The 13850-nt window shown below is 40.1% G+C and overlaps 1 protein-coding gene across 19 annotated transcripts in view; it reads left to right on the forward strand.

Moving 5' to 3' along the window:
* Positions 1–13850, forward strand: part of EIF4G3 (eukaryotic translation initiation factor 4 gamma 3) — a 343509-nt gene that overhangs the window by 283494 nt on the left and 46165 nt on the right. For 18 of the 19 annotated variants that reach the window (XM_032301982.1, XM_032301966.1, XM_032301968.1 and 15 more), the window contains 4 exons: positions 7179–7325; positions 7760–7996; positions 9421–9525; positions 11528–11660. In XM_032301982.1, the coding sequence (XP_032157873.1) occupies positions 7179–7325; positions 7760–7996; positions 9421–9525; positions 11528–11660 (622 nt within the window). Of the gene's footprint in view, positions 1–7178; positions 7326–7759; positions 7997–9420; positions 9526–11527; positions 11661–13850 lie in introns of those variants that run through there. The other variant, XM_032301983.1, reaches the window with a different exon arrangement.

A 13850-nucleotide genomic window follows, 5' to 3' on the forward strand; every position in this document is an offset into this window, starting at 1 on the left:
TCATGTATTAGGAAAAGATAATTGCAACACAAAACCCAATGAAGGGTCTAGATCATATTTTTTGTCAAGCTAAAAGAAATCAAGAATAACTCATTGTTTTAAACAGACAATAAACTTACACCTACAATTCACCAAAGAGGTCATCCAAATGACCAACAAAATGATGACATTAACCAGCTAGGTATAAAACTTTACATTAACTCCAGACTGCTTAACTTACCAGGATTTGACAAGTATGTGAAGCAAGAATTCAAGCATTGCTAGTGGGAATATAAAGTGGTGGGGTGGGGGGCCGCCTGGGTGGCTCAGTGGGTTAAGGCCTCTGCCTTCAGCTCGGGTCATGATCCTAGGGTCCTGGGATCGAGACCTGCATCGGGCTCTCTGCTCAGCAGGGAGCCTGCTTCCTCCTCTTTCTCTGCCTGCCTCTCTGCCTACTTGTGATTTCTGTCTGTCAAATAAATAAATAATAAAATCTTCTTTAAAAAATTAATAAATAAAGTGGTGAGGGCCACAAGCTTGGCTCTAAAAGCTAAAGTTGGGGGTGCCTGGGTGGCTCAGATAAACATCTGAGTCTTGATCTCTACTCAGGTCTTGATCTCAGGGTCATTAGTTTGGGCCCTGCACTGGGCTCCACACTGGTCATGGAACCTACTTTAAAAAAAAGAAAAGGAAAGAAAGAAAAAAAAGAAGGTTGAAATTATTTTTTGCTGTAATAAGCATTTCCATTCTTAAGTGTGTACCCAACTGATAAACCTACATTTCTTACATACCAGGCAACATATGCAAAAATGTTAGTAGCATTTTTTGTAACAGATGAATAAATAAAAATATTGTAAAAACAAGCAAACAAACAAAGCCAACACCCCAAAAAAGACTTTGAGCATAAAATAAACTCAAGTTGTTATTCTTCTGTTCATGCATTACCCACTTACAACATATGTCTGAGAGTCTGTGATGTGTCAGGAACCATTCTAGGCACTGGGAATTTATTTAGCAGTGAAAAAAACAAAACAACAAAAAAGCAGAAAAAGTACCAGCCCTTAGAAGTTTACATGCTCATGGGGTTCATGAGATGTGGACTTTGATTTGAATTATGATTAAACAAGAGCCCAGCAGTTTGAAATTGCCAACAATCCAACTAAAAATTTTATTTAACTTAACTCCAAATTTAGATACAGGACAATAATCTCTCTTGTCTAGTCTACTCTGTTAGCCATTCAATTCGATTGTCATTCTCCTAAGAGAAGTACTGAATTCTAGTTAAATGCTTTGCATTTTATGGAGGGGGGCTTTGTTCGTACTTTTTATCTGCGCTGTGGCAGGCATGCATGCCTCATCTATAAAGGGAGGAACTAATTTTTTGAGCATTCTGTGTCTTGTTATGCCATATCCAGAGGTTTCATTGTTGCCACTCCTCAAGTGCTTCAAGTGTAAACCATGCAAAGAATGGGAGGGTTGAGTACAGGAAGAGATGCTGAAAGAATGAAGGAAACACACTTAATCTCATCAGAAATAAAGCCCAAGGGGTGCCTGGGTGGCTCAGTGGGTTAAGCCTCTGCCTTCTGCTCAGGTCATGATCTTGGGGTCCTGGGCGGGAGCCCTGCATTGGGCTCTCTGCTGGGCAAGGAGCCTGCTTACCCCCACCCCCTCAGCCTATTTGCCTACTTGTGATCTCTGGCTGTCAAATGAATCAAGTAAAAAAAAAAAAGTACAAGAAAAAGAAAGAAACAAGGAAAGCCTAGAAGTATAGGGGCGCCTAGGTGACTGAGTCAATTAGGCACCTGCCTTCGGCTCAGGTCATGATCCTAGGGTCCTGAGATTGAGCCCCCCCACCCCCAGCATCGGGCTCCCTGCTTGGTGGGAAGCCTGCTTTTCCCTCTCCAGCTCCCCTTGCTTGTGTTCCCTCTCTTGCTGTGTCTCTGTCAAAAAAATAAATCTTTAAAAAAAAAGAAGCAGCAGCTTTGAAGTACAGACCAGGAAAGTCAGCTTTGGGCAACAGCAAGTGGCTAGAGTCAACTGGAAGAGGAGGCATGTTCAACTCACCTGATGAAATATGCAAAATACTTTAAAGAAACGTTGAGGAGAAATGACTTACCCTATCATAACTCCATTTTGAATCTTGTGGGCATCTCTCAGAACTCCATACCGCTTCAGATGTGTCTAACCAGAAATGCAGTTTAATTCATATGTTTGTAGTACATTCAGAGTATGTGTTCATTCAGTTTTAATAAGTAATTTCGCTAAGGTCAGGACAGAACTACTGACAGAGAGTAAGTAGTATGTCACCATGGACTCAGGAGGACAGTTGGACAACTGATTTATTACTGGTCACCTCATGTGTTAGAGGTGGCTTGGAGGTGCCACTTCATTACACCAGTCATTCCAAATACTTTACCTCATACCGGAACCTGCTTCAGGAGCAAAATGGCTCCTCGGCCGTGGGTTCCCACTAGCACTGCTTATGTTCTGAGACAGCTTGGAAAATCGGGAGCACGCTAAGCATGGTTAGGGCTGGTCTTTTCATACTCTAATCTCTTATTTGACTACCATAAGTAACACAGAGCTGGCAACCCTTGCTCTTTTTAGGAATAAGAAGGATTTACCCTCAACAGTAGCAAATATATCAGCAGTACAGGCCCTTTTGCTTAAAATGACTACCTAATGCTGACAACATTCGTATCCAAGATTGCTGGGTGACTGATATGTGCACAGATCTCATCCCAATATGAGGTGATACATGGTATGATTACTTTACAGTGTAATATGTTACACTGTTAGTTTACATTTGTGTAAAAATGAAAAGCCAGGTTCTCTCCAGTGTATCTAGCTTACAGAACAGCCTTACTGAACTATTCCCTCTGACTCCCTTACTACCCGGGAAACTATCTCAGACAACCCATTTATTTATTTTTAATATTTTATTTATTCATTTGACAGAGCCCAATGGAGGGCTTGATCCCAGGACCCTGAGATCATGACCTGAGCTGAAAGCAGAGGCTTAGCCCACGAGCTACCCAGGGGCCCCCAGACAACCCATTTAAAAAACATGTCTTAGTTTTGATTGTGGACTACTGCTTAAAGAAAATTAAAGTTCTCACTGTAGCACATCACCTTTTTTCTTTTTCTTTTTTTTTCTTTTTTTTTTCTATTTTCCATGATCACACTTGCAAATATCTACCTTGTTCATTGTTACGGACTATATGTTTTTGTCCCCCACCCCCAGTTCATATGTTGAAGCCCTAACCCTTCGTCTGCTGGCATCAGTAAGTGGGGCCTTTGGAAGGTAATTAGGTTAGATGAGGTCCTAATGGTATAGCCTCCATTAGTGCCTTTATAAGAGGAAGAGACTCAAGAGCTTCTTCTGACCACCACTTGAGGATATAGGAGAAAGCCGTAAGTCAGGAAAAGGGTGGCCACCAAGAACTCAATCTGCTGACACCTTTGTCTTGGACTGTGAGACTGGGAGAAATAAATGTCTGTTGTTTAAGCCACAATTTTATGGTAGTTAGTATAGCAGCCATTGCAGACCAAGACATCCACTCATCATGTCTCTTCTAACCAAACAATTTCACTGGGTCTTCTGAGCAGTCAATGTCCAGCAGACAACACAGGCTGACTTACTGATGTCACAACCCTGTTGAATTTATCATCTCAAGAACAAAAATATTACTATGCATCACCATTCCCAGAGAATATGTTCTCACTGGCCTATTTCCATATTCCCACTACCCTGTTCATCATCCCAAGAACATTAAAACCATGTTCCAAAACAAGTCCTTAGGAGGTTGTGTAGCTAGGCATTCATTCATTTGAAGATATGTGTACTTGCAGATCTGTGGCCATTCTGGTCATTATTTAGTTTGATTATATCTATATTTCCATTTGATTATATCTAAAAAGCCTCTCTACAGTCATTTTTTTATGACTTGTACATGGGAAATCTCCCCTGATCATCATTTTGTTGAGCAGGTATTCCTATTTCTTGCCATTTATGGCTTTCTTCCTAATTGCTTAGTGAGCAGACTTGGCTTACATGTTTTTTTTGACACCCATGTTATAATTTAGATTACTCTTTTATTTTTAATCATAAACATGAGTATATAAATAGAGCTGTATTAGCTGATTAAACTCTTGGTGATGTGCCAGCGGCTATCATTTGCATTACTTAAACTAACCTCATGTAATTCTTCCAGCAGTCCTAAAAGACAGATGTTATCATTCCCATTTTAGAAAGAAATAAAGGTTTGGTGAAACTGAATAACTTGGCCAAAGTCAGCTGGCAGAGCAGGGATTAGTTTCTGTTTGAACAGCTATTTTATAATTCAGTCTATAGTCATTAGAATGTCTCCTTTTGCAGTTGAAGAGACTAAAGCTCAGTGTTCAGTGTTTCAAACATCCCATCCTTCTTCTCTGTGACTTACAAAGTGCTTCCACTAAACCTATTTCATTGGATGCTCAAAGCGGCACCCTAGGTTAGACTTGGGTATTGTGTCTCCCTTATTCTGGAGGATGAAATGGAAACTTGGGTTAAAAGAATTGCCTTTGTTTAAAAGTAAGTAAGCTTATCTTCCATTCCTTAATCCAACACTCTGAACATAGCCTTCCCTGTATAAAAAGTCTAAAAGGGGGGTGCCTGGGTGCCTCAGAGGGTTAAAGCCTCTGCCTTCAGCTCAGGTCATGATCTCAGGGTCCTGGGATCGAGCCCTGCTTCGGGCTCTCTGCTCAGCGGGGAGCCTGCTTCCCTTCCTCTCTCTCTGCTTGCCTCTCTGCCTACTTGGAATCTCTGTCTGTCACATAAATAAATAAAATCTTTAAAAAAAAAAAAAAAAGCCTAAAAGGCATAGCTTTTAATATCCTTCGTGTAGGAAAAGCTCTCCCTTACCTTGTGTCATTTCTACTTGTTCGCTGTAAAGCTAAGTGCCATAAGTTGCATTTATTTAATCTTTTCGATTCATTTTAATTCTGGTCCCTCTCCTCATGAGAGTGTGGCTTGGATTTTCATACTGTTGTCCACAGTCTTTCCATTGCCTGCACATTACAATCCATAATACAAGAAACATCTCTTTAGGGCTGATAGATTGTGGCTCAGCCGATTTTTATCTTACCGATTATGTCCATAGTATTAATGTAGGTGATGCTGGTAAATATGCCAAAAAGCTGGATAGAACTTTTTGGCTGGTTTACTGTGTTCCTGTAAAGCAACAAATTGGAAACAACTGCTGAGGGTTTTGTTCTGCTGATTTTTAAGAGTTTTAGTTTGTTTTGGAACCTAATATCATGTTGTTGGTCTATTATATATCACTTTGCTCGTGGATATGCTTTCTGGTTCTCTTTTGTGGTACGTTGTTTTATGTTCTGGGTCCTAAATAGAGTCCACTTTTGGCTTTTCCTTTGGAAAGCCCTTGCTTTCATGTAGCATTTCTTTCTTAAAGGCTGATTAAATGCCTGCCTTCCTTTGCAGTCGTGGAGTAGACCTGATTATGCAGTTATCTATGGTCACTTGAATTTGTTTGGCTTGAATTTGGTGATAAGGACATGTTAGTTTTTTTATGCTTACTAAAAAAAAAAAAAAATTTGGTGATTTTACCCTCTTCCTGAGTTAATATTTCCAGCTGAAAACAATGTGTAATGAAACGCTTGCTCTCTTTGTTGATTAGAACTGGACTTGTTCGGGCATTTGGCTGGCTTGGTCGGTGGAGTAAGCAACTCTTGATCTCAGGGTTGTGAGTTCAAGCCCCACGATGGGTGTAGAAGTTACCTAAAAATAAAATGTTTAGGGTGCCTGAGTGGCCCAGTGGGTTGGGCTCTGCCTTCGGCTCAGGTCATGATCTCAGGGTCCTGGGATCGAGCCCCGAATCGGGCTCTCTTCTCAGGGGGAGCCTGATGCCCACCCCCCCCGCCCCCGCCTGCCTCTCTGCCTATTTGTGATCTCTCTCTCTCTCTCTCTGTCAAATAAATAAAAATCTAAAAATGAATAAATAAATAAAATGTTTAAAAAAGCACTGGACTATTAAATGGTCTTTCATGTGTCGTAGCGCATCTGTTGGAGAGTGTGTCCATCAGTTCTAACACAAATCCAGTATAGCATCGTAGTCTTCAATTCTCAAGAAGTTTCTCTAGCCATTTGACCTTAATCAGCAACTGTCCAAGTTCATTCTGGTTGATAACATTAACTTTTTTGTGAGTGTAAATACAATGCATTCTGTTTTATTATGAAGTTCTCCCATTAAACCTAGGGCAAAGACCATGCATTTCAGAACTTTGAGAGCCATTTTGTGATTCCAGAAAAAAACATTTCGCTGTGTTACACAGTAGCTGTTCAGAATGGTGCTTAGGGAGGTTGCATTTGTAAAATGATGCATTTTAGTCAATCAGTGCACCAGTCCACTTTCTTATAAGAATGTCTCTGTGTTTGGTTACACATAACCTTGAAGATAAGAGCTATTGCTGTTACTAGAAAGCAGTTCTGAGATTCGAACAGAAACCCTGTAAGCATCTTGCCTCCACCTGTACTACCCCCTCCAGTCTGGGTCTTCCTGTGTATGAAAAAAATGTTTCACAGGTGCCATTTTTTAGACTAAACTTTCAGAAAATTAGTATTTTCTTTGGGCACATAAGAAATAATCAGTAAACAAAGTGCATGGATAGTCAAGGTAAGTACCAGCATCGCATTGTTAATGACATTTCCCCAAGGACAGGATATCTCAAAAATCATCAAATTTGTCCTCCCCACCCCTCTTCTGCTTTTTTCTAGAATAAGGATCCCCACCCACAACTGTTTTCCTATGGCCATGCTTTATGTCATTTCTATCTGTTCCTTTAAACCAGAGTACCTACAATGGTAGTAAAAAAACAAAGGTAAAACCCTGTAGAGGTCTTAGATAAGGACAGAGCTGTAGTTGTCACAGTAAGACATGGATTTCAAAGTCAGCTAGAGGCACAACCAACCATAAAGATAGAGTACATTTATATGAAAGGAATGTATATCTTTTCTGTATAAAATTACAGACCTCTTACCACTAAAACATGAACTGCCTGAAACTAAATTGTATACCTCTTGTAAAAGCTTACCTGTAGTTCATTCAGCTTTACCTATAGTTAGACAATAGGTATTTTGAGAGAATCGTCAAATGTTTTAAGTAATCTTGATGCTTTTGCATTTTCCTATATGGATGCAGCTGAAAGTACCCATGGCAGACAAACCTGGTAACACAGTGAATTTCCGGAAGCTGCTACTGAACCGCTGCCAGAAGGAGTTTGAAAAAGATAAAGCAGATGATGATGTCTTTGAGAAGAAGCAGAAAGAACTCGAGGCTGCCAGTGCTGTGAGTATTTGCACAGAAAGACAGTGTGCTTATGCTCTCTGTTAGCGAACAGCATTTTCATGAAGCTGCTTACATCTCCCTATTTCAGTAGATGACTGTGGCTTTTTTCATGTGGAGACATTATATTGACGTTTAGAGGAATGCTTTATTCCTTTTAGTGCCATCTGTTAGAGCACCTCAACCTCCTAAGACAGGAATTCAGAGCCCAGATTTCAGAGGGGTCACTGAGTCCCAGAAATCTCCTGAAATGGATGCAAAGTTTTGGGTGTGGTGCAGTTTTTCTATGGAGTAGGACTACAGTTACTGTCAGATTCTCAGACTATCCCTGACCTCCCACAGAGCACAAGACCATGAGTCCAAGTGTATGTTCTTAGCATCTTGTGTGCAGTACAGTTGTCTTCATCAAGCTCCCATTACTCTTCCTTATACAACAGCCAGAGGAGAGGACGAGGCTTCATGATGAACTAGAAGAAGCTAAGGACAAAGCCCGGCGGAGATCCATTGGTAATATCAAGTTTATTGGGGAGCTCTTCAAACTCAAGATGCTGACGGAAGCCATCATGCATGACTGTGTGGTGAAACTGCTGAAGAACCATGATGAGGAGTCCCTGGAATGCCTGTGCCGCCTGCTGACCACCATCGGCAGAGACCTGGACTTCGAGAAGGCAAAGGTAAGCACCCCAATCTCAGAAGCACCCAGAGTGGCCTCTGTCAGTTGTGAAAAGAACTAGAACCATCAGCAGGAGTGTTCCAGCTCACCCCGGCAGTCTAGGCTCCTTCTTTGTCTTGTTTTGCCCTTCTCATTGTCAAGTGTTTGGCCAATGAGCTCCTTACCACCTTTCCATCATGGTAAGAAGTGATGAGGCCAACTTGTGAATTCAGATTATTTGTCCCTTTTCCTTTTTCTGCATGACCATCTCACAGGATTTTTGTTTTGTTTTGTTTTTAAAGATTTTTCTTTCTTTATTCTACAGACAGATCACAAGTAGGCAGAGAGGCAGGCAGAGGGTGGGGGTGGGGGGGGAAGCAGGCTCCCCGCTGTGCGGAGAGCCCAATGCTGGGCTCCATTCCAGAGCCCTGAGATCATGACCTGAGTCCAAGGCAGAGGCTTTAACCCTTTGAGCCACCCAGGCGCCCCTCACAGGTCATTTTTATGTATAGCAAATTATCGGCAGAAATACAAGGAGAATAGCTACTGTGGGCCAGGACTGAGGGTGTTACGGAAGTGAAAACCTAGGAGTATTCTTAAGTTTATGCTCAAGTTAACCACAGGGCTATCTAACCATAATAAAAAAAATCATTAACGGGGTGCCTGGGTGGCTCAGTGGGTTAAAGCCTCTGCCTTCGGCTGGGGTCATGATCCCAGAGTCCTGGGATCAAGCCCCGCATCTGGCTCTCTGCTCAGCAGGTACCGTGCTTCCTCCTCTTTCTCTGCCTGCTTCTCTGCCTACTTGTGATCTCTGTCTGTCAAATAAATAAATAAAATATTTTAAAAAATCATTAACAATATTATGACTCAAACATAACATGGTGCTCTCCAAATAAGGGGGCAGGAAAATTAGAAATGCTTTGAAGAAATAGTATCAGAAATGTTTAATAACATCAGAATCAGCTGGGATTATGTTTGTGACAAAAAATCCCAAATATAGTGGTTTATGTAAGATTAAGTTTTCTCACTCGAGTAAGTAAAGTTCAGAGGTAAGAAATCTGAGGTTGCTTTGGTGGCTCAGGGGTGGTAAAGAGTTCAGTCACTCGCGCTTAACAATTCTGTCATCCCCAAAGTATACTTTTATAGCCCTTGGCCTTACATTCTCAGCGGAGAAGGTTGGAAAGAGGCAAAGGTCACAGCCACCTCTCTTAAGGAAGGTTCCAGGGGCTGCAGCATGACACTTCCATTTTTATTCTGTTTGCCTGTCATGTGACTATAGCCCTTAGAATACATAACCTTTATTTTGGGCATCATATGCTTAGTTAAAAATTTTGCCTCATTATCTTTTGGCTATAAGTTGTATACTTAGCCCTTTTAAAAATTTTATATGATAAAAGTACATTTGAGTTCCTCAGCCAAGAATACTGAGTATTTTGTCCCTTGCAGCCACGTATGGACCAGTATTTTAATCAGATGGAAAAAATCGTGAAAGAAAGAAAAACCTCATCTAGGATTCGATTCATGCTTCAAGATGTGATAGACCTAAGGCTGGTAAGTAGAAAAATGTAAGGCAACTACTCCAGTCCTTTTTAAAGAGTCGGAATGGGGAGAATGTCCAAGTATGTGCACGTGTAAAAACGTAATGCTGCAGGAAGGACTTCCAGAACTGAACTGACGCACTTCCACGACAGAGCTCTGTGAGAGAATACAAGCACATATACGTGCCTCTTACATTTCTTCTCTCTGTGCTAATTATGAAACCACACTGTATTTTTAAAGTCAGCCATTCTGAATTCAAACTGTGTTCAATTAAATTTAGTTTTAGTGTGCTAATCGGGACTCCTCATCTTCAAAATGGTTATATCTAACTTCCCTGAGCCTTACATATTTATTCTCTAAGATGGGAATGTTGCCTACCTTACATGTGTGTTATAAAGCTTCAGTGACGTGATTATGTAAAGTGCCCAGCTCATAGGAAGTGTTGGTGTTTTTTCTCCGTTGTTTTTCCTGTATATCCTCCTATTCTGCTGCTGCTGCTGCTTATTTCTCATAACAGAGAAATTACCACGTCCACCTCTTTTCTCTATTCTTATTTACTGCAGCTGACCTTAAACTAGAGAAAGAGAGTGCAGGTTCTAGCTCTTCCCTGCCCTATACCTAGACCACATAGCATTCATGATGGTTCTTTATCTTGCTAAAGGTTCAGTGTGACCTCACGATTCTTCTTATTACCAAAGCCACTACCAGATGATCAGAATTTGTGGGCTGATTTGGACATATTTGCCTCCTTGCGTCTAGGAAATGTAAATAAACATAAAAAACTTATTCACCTGTGCCCTCAACTACTTCTACTTCTATCAGGTGTTGGGATTATAGTTGGGAAGGAAAGGGAGAAGTATAATTGTAATGAGACAAATTGTCTTGTCCTTAATAGGATAATCAAAGGGCAGAGAGGTGGCACTTTGTGCAGGATATGAGAACCATGATATGGAGGAAGAAAAATGCTAGTCATTCTCGATTTAGAGCCCCCATGGAATGCGATATGAATTAGGTACCAATAACCCAGATGAAGGCAATGCTGAAGAACCCTGAGCTTTATTGATTCCTCTTCTGGCTCCTCCTTACAAATATAAAAGATAATTATTTACTTATTTATTTTCAAAGATTGTGTATATTTATTTAACAGAGAGAGACAGCAAGAAAGGGAACACAAGCAGGGGGAGTGGGAGAGGAAGAATCAGGCTTCCACTGAGCAGGGAGCCTCCCCGATGTGGGGCTCAATCTCAAGACCCTGGGATCATGACCAGAGCCAAAGGCAGATGCTCAACGACTAAGCCACCAAGGTGTCCCACAAGATAATTTTTTAAAAATAGATTTGGATCAGTCTTTCACTCTTTTTATTCATTAACATTGGAATACTCAGCATATAATAGTTCAGGGTTGGTTGAGACAAATTTAATCTTTTTTAAAGATTTTATTTATTTTTTAAGATTTTATTTATTTATTTGACAGACAGAGATCATAAGTAGGCAGAGAGGCAGGCAGAGAGAAAGGAGGAAGCAGGCTCCCCACTGAGCAGAGAGCCCGATGTGGGTCTCGATCCCAGGACCCTGGGATCATGACCTGAGCTGAAGGCTAAAGGCAGAGGCTTTAACCCACTGAGCCACCCAGGGGTGCCTAGATTTATTTATCTGAAAGAGAGAGAGCATGCAGGGATAAGGGGCAGCCGGAGAGGGAAAGAAAATCTCAAGCAGACTCCCTGCTGAGCATAGAGACTGTTTTGGGGCTCGATCTTACAAACCTGAGATCATGACCCGAACCAAATCAAGAGTCTGTGCTGCTTAACCAACTGAGACTCCCAGGGGCCCCAAGACTAATTCTTCGTCTCTAATTCTAAACTGCACATGGTGCCATCTGTAAGACAGATGAAAAAAAGTACTGTAGTACAGATTTTACACTTTTCCAGCAGTGAGAAGTATAAAATAGATTTTCAAAATTTTATTTTGTTCATTTTTTGTTTTCTAGCTGATAATGTTATTTTCTCCTTTTATAGTGCAACTGGGTATCTCGAAGAGCAGATCAAGGACCTAAAACTATTGAACAGATTCACAAAGAGGCTAAAATAGAAGAACAAGAAGAGCAAAGGAAGGTCCAACAGCTCATGACCAAAGAGAAGAGAAGAACAGGTGAGGGGTGGAGACCACTGGGGTGTTAGGAAAACTAGGGAGATGAATGACAGATGTTTAAAAATTCTGTATTTAGATGTGAAATGACATCAGAAAGAATAAACAAAAAATAGAGTGGTAATTTGTAAGTGAAGCCGTTTCACCTGGAGACTGGTTTTTGAGTAAAACCCAAGAATGCAGGACTCATCATGGTTTCTTTGACTACTTCAAAGTCATTAATCAACAAGGCTTTATTGAGCATCTTCTGTCTACTCAGAATTGGTGAGGGATATAAAAAGAAGCAGAAGATACAGTTTCTTTTCTCTGAGAGCTTACAGTTTATCTGAGAAGGCAAAACTAATAAAGGGAACATTTGTCAAGTAGAAGATAATAAAATTACGAAATGTATTCTCAAGATTAAGACTCAAAAAAAAAAAAAAAAGAAAAGAAATAAAAGAAATATGGGGCAATGGGGAACAGATTATATGACACCACAAGGTAGCAATTAGCCAAAAGCAAAATGTAGAATATTTTATAAACAGCCTAGTTTTTTTACAAAACAATAATACCAGTTAAAATACAACAAAAGCAAAAAACAGAAGGGAAACTGTAGATTAAAAAAATTTAAGAGGCTTGGCAACTGAATGCACTGTGCAGACCTTATCTGGACCATGATTTGAACAAACCTCAATTGTAAAAACCTATCTTTGAAAGAACTGGAGAAATCTGGATATGTACTGTATATATGCAATTATGGAATTACTGTTTTTAAAGTTGGGATAACATCATGGTTATTATCTAAAAATGATAATCTTTTTGGTTACATATGCATACACATGGATAAAATTATGTAATTCTTGAAATGCTACAGGAAAAAGGAGAAAGAATAGATATAAGGATATTTGCAAATGTTTTAAATTATTGCTGGCTGTTGAGCACATTGGGGTTCATACTATTTTCTTCTATGCTCAAAAATTTCCATAATCAAGTTAAAAATCTTCAAGTTTCCTCAAAAAAAAAAAAAAAAAAAGATTGTTAAGACTCCGAGGAGAAGAAGAAAGCAAGCTAGAACACATCTTTATTTTAGGAATGCACCCTTGAACTGAGTCCAGGTGAATGCTAAATATTTGAAATGAAAGGAATAATTTTAGTCATGAAATTAAAATAAATATATATTGTGAAGAGGCACAGACAAGCCTGATTGGAGCAAAGTTTAAGTGTTGAGACTCAGTGGGAAAATGTTTTTCTGAAAGAATGGAGCCAGATTAAGAAATTTTGACTTTGTACATGATAGACATCAAGGAGCCATCAAAAATTTTTAAACAAAGGAATGATGTCATGCTAGTGGTATATAAATAAAACAAGTCTGATCATTTTTACATGATGAATCAAAGGGCATACTGAACTCAGAAATGTTGCATTGCTGAAATCCTGGTAACAATAATTATAAAAGGAAGAAATGGGTGGGAAAATATGAAAGCTGACATAGAAGGCATTCTGCCCTGCAGAAAATAGGAAGTTCATTGACTAAGTTTAAGAACACTGGAAGAGGAAACTTCTTCAGAAGGGAAATGATCATTCTTCTCATAAGCCTGTTTCTTTTGAGATGGCAAGAGGGCATCCAAATAAGAGCTTTCATTTGTCCACTGTGCTGTTACGTGAGCATGGCAGTTCTGGGTCACGTAAATAATGGTTGAGAGCATAAACTCTGAAGCCAGACTGTCTGGGTTTGAATTTCAGCTCTCCTACGTCGTAGCTGTAGGACCTTGCACAAGTCACGTAATCTGTAAAATGGATCAAATAATGGTTGCTGGGGTTTGTGTGAGGATGAAGTGAGGCATAACTTGTAAAGTGTTCAGCATAGCAACCGGCACATACTCAATACTCAACGACCGTGAACTGTTCTTTATCACAGACAGTAGAGCTCAGAATGAAGTTATGAGAGATGAATCCTCCATGGAAGAAAGTGTTCTTTTAAGTTTCATGGGACACCACACTCCCGCACCTTCCTCACCCTAGAACCTAACACAGTGCCTTTCATATAATGACTTATTATTGAACTAGACTGAAAGCCCAGTCCATGGGAAGATGTCCATAGATGACTAAAGAAAAGAAGTCTTGGAAAAATGACAGATAAAGAACAACTGGAGAGGAAGAAGGACTAGGGTATAAGAAAAAAAAAGCAAGAAACAAGTTTGTTTATGATCAGTA

The sequence above is a fragment of the Mustela erminea genome, chromosome 10 (genome assembly GCF_009829155.1).
Source record: "Mustela erminea isolate mMusErm1 chromosome 10, mMusErm1.Pri, whole genome shotgun sequence".
Classification (NCBI taxonomy): Eukaryota; Metazoa; Chordata; class Mammalia; order Carnivora; family Mustelidae; genus Mustela; species Mustela erminea.